The sequence below is a fragment of the Chiloscyllium plagiosum genome, chromosome 15 (genome assembly GCF_004010195.1).
Source record: "Chiloscyllium plagiosum isolate BGI_BamShark_2017 chromosome 15, ASM401019v2, whole genome shotgun sequence".
Taxonomy (NCBI): Eukaryota; Metazoa; Chordata; class Chondrichthyes; order Orectolobiformes; family Hemiscylliidae; genus Chiloscyllium; species Chiloscyllium plagiosum.
This window is the reverse complement of record NC_057724.1, coordinates 67123629-67132987: the sequence shown is the minus strand read 5'-3', so window position 1 is coordinate 67132987 and position 9359 is coordinate 67123629. Positions and strand designations below refer to the sequence as shown.

Genomic DNA, 9359 nt, shown 5'->3' with positions numbered 1-9359 from the left:
TGGTGGGGAGAGGGAGGAGAGAGAGGGAGGAGAGAGAGGGAGAGGGATGGGGGAAGAGAAGGAGAGAGGCGTGGGAGAGTAGGTGTGAGACAGAGATGGGGGGCTGGGGAGGTTGGAGGTATTCAGAGAGTCTTAAATTTTAGCTGAAGTAAGGCCAATGGAACTAGTTCATATAGAGTAACCACATTCAGTCTGGCATGGTCTTACAATGTATTTATTGACGGGGCGTATTAACAGTAGAAATCCTTACCAAACCACTTGAAATAGGAAATGCATATTTTGTAAGACTTTCGAACATGGATTTTCTGCTGCGACCTTCCTGTTTCAGAGCAAACCTCAGGTTGCGCATATCCTGTAAAAATAAAAAGTAGCTCAGTCAACAATCGGTACATGAGACCCTTTTCATTCGTGATAAAACAAAATCACTTATTCCCTCCTGCTCTTCAAAGTGGTAAAGGTATGAATAACTTAATTTTTTTTGATGATTAGATTAGATTACTTACAGTGTGGAAACAGGCCCTTCGGCCCACCAAGTCCACACCGCCCCACCAAAGCGCAACCCACCCATACCCCTACATTTACCCCTTACCTAACACTACGGGAATTTAGCATGGCCAATTCACCTAACCTGCACATCTTTGTGACTGTGGGAGGAAACCGGAGCACCCGGAGGAAACCCACGCAGACACGGGGAGAACATGCAAACTCCACACAGTCAGTCGCCTGAGGCGGGAATTGATCCCGGATCTCTGGCGCTGTGAGGCAGTAGTGCTAACCACTGTGCCACCGTGCCGCCCATAATTTTCAAGGCAGAAACACAGATCTGCTATACAAAAAGATCCCACAACTGTTGTTCCATTTTAGACCACACATAATGAGTATCAGATAACACATGGCTAGAAATCGAATAATTAACACAATTGTTATTTAGTAGGATTACACAACAGAATGCCTAATTATGGAAAGGAAATGGAACAGGAAATCTGTAGACAGATCAGGGAGTTCAGTAGGAGCAACACGACTTAAATGAGATTTTAATTACCTCATCATTAATTTCTCCACCATCCAATCAATTAGAGCAAACAAACCAAATTCATAAAACATGCCCAGGATTCCTCCTTTAATTGGTATTCATACACCAACAAAAGAAGCTGCATTGCTATTTGGAAATTTATCTGCATACTTATTTGGAGAAGCAGTGCAATGGGCTGAATGGCTTCCTCTTGCGCTGTAACACTTCTGATTCTGTGATCTTCTCACATCAAAGGGCAGGTCGTGGACAAAATGCTTCAGTATCCCATCTAATCCAACTCTAGCCAGATTTCTGGGTTGTTAAAATTCTTCCAGAAGATACCAGATAGATGTTGAACTGAATTTAGGAAATTAGTAAATGAGCAAAAACAAGGGGAAAATAAGAATTTGCCCACCAGACGGTTTAAGACAACCTTAAATCCAATTACTCTAACCATGTTTGTGGCCATCTGCTCCAAAAGCTCCTTATGTGATCCAATGTTAGATTATTTAAGAACAACCTAGTGAAGCAAGGATATTTTATGTTAAATCAATGAATTGGAGAATGTTTGCAGCATAAAAGGCGGTCATGCCACGTTTTTGCCAACATTAGCACGAACAATTCAGTTAATCCGACTCCCCTGCCCTTTCACTATAACTCTACTATTATTCACTCTTTAGTTGTATATCTAAATGAGTTTTGTAAGCACCCTTTGTATCTGCTTCCATTAATATTAACTGTTTCATTCTCCAGATCATAACCACATGCTGTTAACAGAATATTGTCTTCATGTTACCATTGGTTCTTCGGCCAATTAGTGTCCTATGCTTTTTAATCTATCCATAAATGAGAATAGTTTTGCTCTAATCCATCTTGACCCCTTGTGATTTTGAGCACCTTGAGTGAATATTCTCTTAAGAGCAAACCCATCTTCATTAATCTATCCACATGAACTGGAATTCCTCATGGCTGTAACCATTCTCAGAAGCCTTTTCCCTCTCTCCTCATGTACTTTGCCTGACACAAGACCATGCAGCTAAAACTGCTGAGTTCCCACAAGAATTGGTCTTACTGTGCTATAGTTAAAATATTGGCAAAAGGCAAATGAACTCTTGAAGTGATAATTAATTGGTCTTCCCCAGACTTCTCCATTTTCCTTAGTTCCCCCAGAGTCCAAAGATTTCTCCAAGTCTCGTACATACTCAATGAGTTATTATTCCAGAAGTCTGAGAATTCCAAAAGTTCACAACTTTCTAAATAAAGAAATTTCTCCTCAGTTTGGTCATAAATGAACTCACCCAGAAAACAAGCCCCTAATTCTAGATCTTTAGCCAAGTGAAACAACCCTCACAGCGTCTACCCCATCAAGCCCCTCAGAATCTTATATATTGCAGTGAGATCACCCATCACTTTTAATAACTTCTGGAGCTCATACGCTCCATTCAACCTCTTATTATAGAGCCCGCTCATAACAGGATTCAATCCTTCTCCAAGTTAGCAATATCCTTCTGTAGAAAAGGAAGCCAAAACTGCTGTCTATGTGCAGTCTCACCAAAGCCCTGTACAACTGTAGCAAGAGGTATTTACTCTTGTAATCCTAAACCCCTGCAATGAAGGTTAAGATACTATTTGCCTTACGGATTGCTTACTCTATCTGTATTCTTATTCTGTTTTTGTACAAGGTCACACAAATCTCCCTGAACATTCTCATTTAAATACCAAAGCTGGTTTTTTTATTTGTTTGATGGGTTGAGTGTCAAAGGGCTACCAATCAACCTGCTGCCCATCCCTAACTGCCCTTGAACTGAGTAACTCATAGGCCATTTCAGAGATTAGTTAAGAGTCAACCACATTGCTGTGGATATGGAGTCACATGCAGGTCAGATCAGATGAGGGCAGCTAACTTCTTTCTCTAAGGGAAAGAAGATAATAAACCAGATGAGCTTTTGTGGCAATTGACTAGAGTTTTGGAGCATCATTTCTGAAACTAGTTTTCAATTCAAGATTTACTAACTAAAAGTAAATCTCATCCAGACCGGTCCCCACTACATTCACCTGGGCTCTGGTTACTCTGATGCAGTAATAACACCATTATGCCAATATCTCCCCAATAATTCGCATTTCCCCAAATAATAATTCATCTACCACTTATTATTTATTGACCTCTTTTTAGACTCTGTAAAAACAGAGAAATAAAGCAGAAATAGAAAAATGGGAGCAAGGTAGACCATATTATCCCTAAACTCACTTTGTCATTCAATAAAATAATGGCTGACATTGCATAATGTTTTAGTCTGTAGGTCAGTAAATCTTCTACAGATATGCTCATGTTATCATGACTATCACAACATATGAACGGAAGGTATAAAGATCTTCCATATTAAGAGCAAACCTCAGGTTGAACATAACCTGTAAAAATAAGCAGCAGCTCAGTAAACAACAAGTACACAAAACCTTTTGGTCAGGTCACCTGAAGCATGGCATGCCAATGGAAGCATGTTACTCTTTGTAATCAAATAGCTTCATCATCAGCCCATGCATGTAATATTTGTACATATTAATTACAATTGTAATAAACATCTGTTGGATATTTCAATACCCACAGCCAGGTTTATGTTATGAGTGAAAACATAAGCATTGTTACAGCAAGGAAAGATATCCTGCTAAATGTAAAAACATCAGCCGATCTTCTGTTAACTCACTTTCGTGCCCACTCCTCAAAATCCTCAATTCCTGAAAACCAAACATCGATCACAATCTTAAATGTAGATAATAATGATGTATCTAGAACTCTATGACACAGAATTTTAAAAATTCACAACACTGAGCGAAGTCGTTTCTTCTAGGATTATGCCCGTGATCTAGATTCCCCAGAGGAGACAACCTCTCAGTATGTACTCTACACAGCACTTTGTATGCTTCAATGAGATCACCGATCATTCTCCTCAATGCCAGAGAGGATAGGCCCAATTTACTCAACCTCTCATCAATCCCCAGGATCAATTCACAGAACATTGGCAACACGAAATCCAAAGCAACTGATTCGTCCCTAAAATATAGACACCAAAACTGCACACAGCTTTGTTCTCACCACAGCCCAACACACCTGTAAGGTTTTCTCTTACTGTTTACATTTTCGTTTAACTTTGTATTAACGAACATTGTTAATCCCTATATCAGACTAATTAGTAGAGTCTGCAATTAGCCTACACTCCAGAGCTGGCCCTTGCAGCACCCTACTAGTTACAGCTCAACTTAAAAATGTCCCATTTATCCTGACACTCTGCTTTCTGTCCATTATTTATTCTTTAATCCATGCTAATACATTATCTAATCTACAAGCACTTAGCTTATATAACTGTTATAGAGTCACAGAGATGTACAGCATGGATACAGACCATTCGGTTCAACCTGTCCATGCTGACCAGATATCCCAACCCAATCCCAGTCTCACTTGCCAGCACCCAGCCCATATCCCTCCAAACCCTTCCTATTCATATACCCATCCAAATGCCTCTTCAGATGCTGCAATTGTACCAGCCTTCACCACTTCCTCTGGCAGCTCATTCCATACACGTACCATCCTGTATGTGAAAACGTTGCCCCTTAGGTCTCGTTTATATCTTTCCCCTCTCACCCTCAACCTAGGCCCTCTAGTTCTGGACTCCCCAACCCCAGGGGAGAGACTTTGTCTATTTATCCTATCCATGCCCCTCATAATTTTGTAAACCTCTATAAGGTCACCCCTCAGCCTCCGACGCTCCAGGGAAAACAGCCCCAGCCTGTTCAGCCTCTCCCTGTAGCTCAAATCCTCCAACCCTGGCAACATCGTTGTAAATCATTTCTGAGCCCTTTCAAGTTTCACAACATCTTTCCGATAGGAAGGAGACCAGAATTGCGCGCAATATTCCAACAGTGGCCTCACCAATGTCCTGTACAGCTGCAACATGACCGACCAACTCCTGTACTCAATACTCTGAGCAATATCGGAAAGCATACCAAACGCCTTCTTCACTATCCTATCTACCTGCGACTCCACTTTCAAGGAGCTATATAGAACATAGAACATTACAGCGCAGTACGTGCCCTTCGACCCTCAATGTTGCGCCACCCTGTCATACTAATCTGAAGCCCATCCCACCGACACTATTCCATGTATGTCCATATGCCTCTCCAATGACAACTTAAATGCACTTAAACTTGGCGAATCTACTACCGTTACAGGCAAAGCATTCCATACCCTTACTACTCTCTGAGTAAAGAAACTACCTCTGACATCTGTCTTATAACTATCTCCCTCACTTTAAAGTTGTGTCCCCTCGTGTTTTCCATCCCCATACTTGGAAAAAGGCTCTCCCTGTCCACCCTATCTAACCCTCTGATTATCTTGTATGAACTTGCACTCCAAGGTCTCTGTTCAGCAACATACCCTAGGACCTTACCATTAAGTATATACATCCTGCTAAGATTTGCTTTCCCAAAATGCAGCACCTCGCATTTATCTGAATTAAACTCCATCTGCCACTTCTCAGCCCATTGGTCCAGATCCTGTTATAATCTGAGGTAACCCTCTTTGCTGTCCACTACACCGCCAATTTGGTGTCATCTGCAAACTTACTAACTTTACCTCTTATGCTCACATCCAAATCATTCATGTAAATGACAAAAAGTAGAGGACCCAGCACCGATCCTTGTAGCACTCCACTGGTCTCAGGCCTCCAGTCTGAAAAACAACCCGCCACCATCACCCTCTGTCTTCCCCCTTTGAGCCAGTTCTGTATCCAAATGGCTAGTTCTCCCTTTCTTCCATGAGACCTAACCTTGCTAATCAGTCTCCCATGGGGAACCTTGTCGAACGCCTTACTGAAATCCACATAGATCACATCTACCACTCTGCCCTCAGCAGTCCTCTAGAGTTTTTTGAGAAAGTAACTAAATCAAGTTTGTGAGACATGATTTCCCACGCACAAAAGCCATGTTGACTATCCCTAATCAGTCCTTGCCTTTCCAAATACAGTACATCCTCTCCCTCAGGCTTCCCTCCAACAACTTGCCCACCACCGACATCAGGCTCACTGGTCTATTGCTCCCTGGCTTGTCCTTACCATCCTTCTTAAACAGTGGCACCACGTTAGCCAACCTCCAGTCTTCAGGCACTTCACCTGTGACTATCGATGATACAAATATCTCAGCAAGAGGCCCAGCAATCGCTTCTCTAGCTTCCCACAGAGTTGTCGGGTACACCTGATCAAGTTCTGGGGATTTATCCACCTTTATGTGTTTCAAGACATCCAGCACTTCCTCCTCTGTAATTTGGACATTTTGCAAGGTGTCACCATCTATTCCCCTACAGTCTATATCTTCCATATCCTTTTCCACAGTAAATACTGATGTAAAATACTTGTTTAGTATCTCCCCCATTTTCTGCGGCTTTGAGGGGTCCTATTTTCTCCCTAGTTACCCTTTTGTCCTTAATATATTTGTAAAAACCCTTTGGATTCTCCTTAACTCTATTTGCCAAAGCGATCTCATGCCCCCTTTTTGCCCTCCTGATTTCCCTCTTAAGTATACTCCTACTGCCTTTATACTCTAAGGATTCATTCGATCTATCCTGTCTATACCTCACATATGCTTCCTTCTTTTTCTTAACCAAACCCTCAATTTCTTTAGTCATCCAGCATTCCCTACACCTACCAGCCTTTCCTTTCACCCTGACAGGAATATACTTTCTCTGGATTCTCGTTATCTCATTTCTGAAGGCTTCCCATTTTCCAGTGTACCTTTACCTGTGAACATCTGCTCCCAATTAGTTTTCCAAAGTTCTTGCCTGAGACATCAAAATTGGCCTTTCTCCAAGTTAGAACTTCAACTTTTAGATCTGGTCTATCCTTTTCTATCACTATTTTAAATCGAATAGAATTATGGTCGCTGGCCCCAAAGTGCTCTCTCACTGACACCTCAGTCACCTGTCCTGCCTTATTTCCCAAGAGTAGGTCAGGTTTTACACCTTCTCTAGTAGGTACATCCACATACTGAACAGAAAATTTTCTTGTACACACTTAACAAATTCCTCTCCATCGAGACCCTAAACACTATGGCAGTCCCAGCCTATGTCTGGAAAGTTAAAATCCCCTACCATAACCACCCTATTATTCTTACTGAGAGCGGAGATCTCCTTACAAATTTGTTTCTCAATTTCCCTCTGACTATTAGGCGGTCTATAATACAATCCCAATAAGGTGGTCATCCCCTTCTTATTTCTCAGTTCCACCCAAATAACTTCCCTGGATGTATTTCCAGAAATACCCTCCCTCAGCACAGCTGTAATGCTATCCCTTATCAAAAACACTACTCCCCCTCTTCTCTTGCCTCCCTTTCTATCCTTCCTGTAGCATCTGTATCCTGGAACATTGAGCTGTCAGTCCTGTCCATCACTGAGCCAAGTTTCTGTAATTGCTATGATATCCCAGTCCCATGTTCCTTACCATGCCCTGAGTTTATCTGCCTTCCCTGTTAGGCCCCTTGCATTGAAATACATGCAGTTTAATTTATTAGTCCTACCTTGTCTCTGCCTGCCCTGACTGTTTGACTCGCTTCTGTTCTCAACTGTATCAATCTCAGATTGACCTCTTTGCTCACTATCTCCCTGGGTGCAATCCGTCCTTCTTGTACAGGTCACTTCTACCCTGAAAGAGATTCCAATGGTCCAAAAATGTGAATCCTTCTTCCATGCACCAGTCCTCAGCCATGCATTCATCTGCTGTTTCCTCCTATCCCTGCCCTCACTAGCTCGGGAGTAATGCAGATATTACTTCTCTTGAGGGCTTCCTTTTTAAATAGACAATAGGTTCAGGAGTAGGCCATTCTGCCCTTCGACCCTGCACCACCATTCAATATGATCATGGCTGATCATCCTTAATCAGTATCCTGTTCCTGCTTTATCTCCATAACCCTTGATTCCACTATCTTTGAGAGCTCTGTCCAACTCTTTCTTAAATGAATCCAGAGACTGGGCCTCCACTGCCCTCTGGGGCAGAGCATTCCACACAGCCACCACTCTCTGGGTGAAGACGTTTCTCCTCATCTCTGTCCTAAATTGTCTACCCTGTATTTTTAAGCTGTGTCCTCTGGTTCGGCACTCACCCATCAGCAGAAACATGTTTCCTGCCTCCTGCCTCCTTTAATAATCTTAAATGTCTCAATCAGATCCCCTCTCAGTCTTCTAAACTCAAAGGTATATAAGCCGAATCGCTCCAGTCTTTCAGTGTAAGGTAATCCCACCATTGCAGGAATTGACCTCGTGAACCTATGCTGCACTCCCTCAATAGCCAGAATGTCTTTCCTCAAATTTGGAGACCAGAACTGCACACAGTACTCCAGGTGTGGTCTCACCAGTGCCCTGTACAGCTGCAGAAGAACCTCTTTGCTTCTATACTCAATCCCTCTTGTTATGAAGGCCAGCATGCTATTAGCCTTCTTCACTACCTGCTATACCTGCATGCTTACCTTCATTGACTAGTGTACAAGAACACACAGATATCCCTGTACTGCCCCTTTACCTAAATTGATTCAATTGAGGTAGTAATCTGCCTTCCTGTTCTTGCCACCAAAGTGGATAACCATACATTTATCCACATTAAACTACATCTGCCATGCATCTGACCACTCACCTAACATGTCCAGGTCACCCCGTAATCTCCTAACATCCTCCTCACATTTCACCCTGCCACCCAGCTGATGAAATTTGCGAATGTTATTGCTAATACCATCTTGTATATCCTGAAGATAGATTGTAAAAAGCTGCGGTCCCAGTACTGATCCGTGCGGTACCCCACTGGACAGTGCCCGGCATTCCGAAATGGAGGGGGGGAGGAGTGTGGAAGGATGAGAGAATGCAGGCTGCGCCCCTATGAAGCAGGGGGAGGGCTTGCAGTTGGCCTGTGTGGGGATGTGGGAGACTACAGGAGCCTGGTGGGCAAGGGCTGGCCTGAAAGGCAGCTGGAGGGACGGAGGGAGGGAAGCACGCACGGAGGAGGAAGAGCAAAGAGAAAAGAGAAAAAAAAGCCAAAGGGGATAAAGAGAAAGAGCAAGAAAGAAAATGTGGCTGGCCAGCACGCCTTGAAGTAGGGAGAAAAGGCAGGGGCCAGCGCCTACGGCCATACTAGTCTGAAAACGCCAGATCTCGTCTGATCTCGGAAGCTAAGCAGACTCAGGCCTGGTTAGTACTTGGATGGGAAACCGCCTGGGAATACCAGGTGCAGTAGGCTTTTTCCGCCAGCAGTGGCTGCTCAAGTCACCCCTCTGCACTTGTCTTGTGCCAGGCAATGGAGCGGCAGGTTATTTCTGC

At 43.1% G+C, this 9359-nt stretch overlaps 1 protein-coding gene and 1 non-coding gene across 6 annotated transcripts in view; one reads left to right on the top strand and one right to left on the bottom strand.

Annotated features, from left to right (window-relative positions):
* mtm1 (myotubularin 1) overlaps positions 1–9359 on the bottom strand; it is a 161876-nt gene that overhangs the window by 63412 nt on the left and 89105 nt on the right. For all 5 annotated transcript variants that reach the window (XM_043705109.1, XM_043705113.1, XM_043705110.1 and 2 more), the window contains one exon: positions 251–352. In XM_043705109.1, the coding sequence (XP_043561044.1) occupies positions 251–352 (102 nt within the window). The remainder of the gene's footprint in view (positions 1–250; positions 353–9359) is intronic.
* LOC122557566 lies at positions 9161–9279 on the top strand. Its single transcript, XR_006313868.1, has one exon. It is a non-coding gene; the product is annotated as a 5S ribosomal RNA (ribosomal RNA).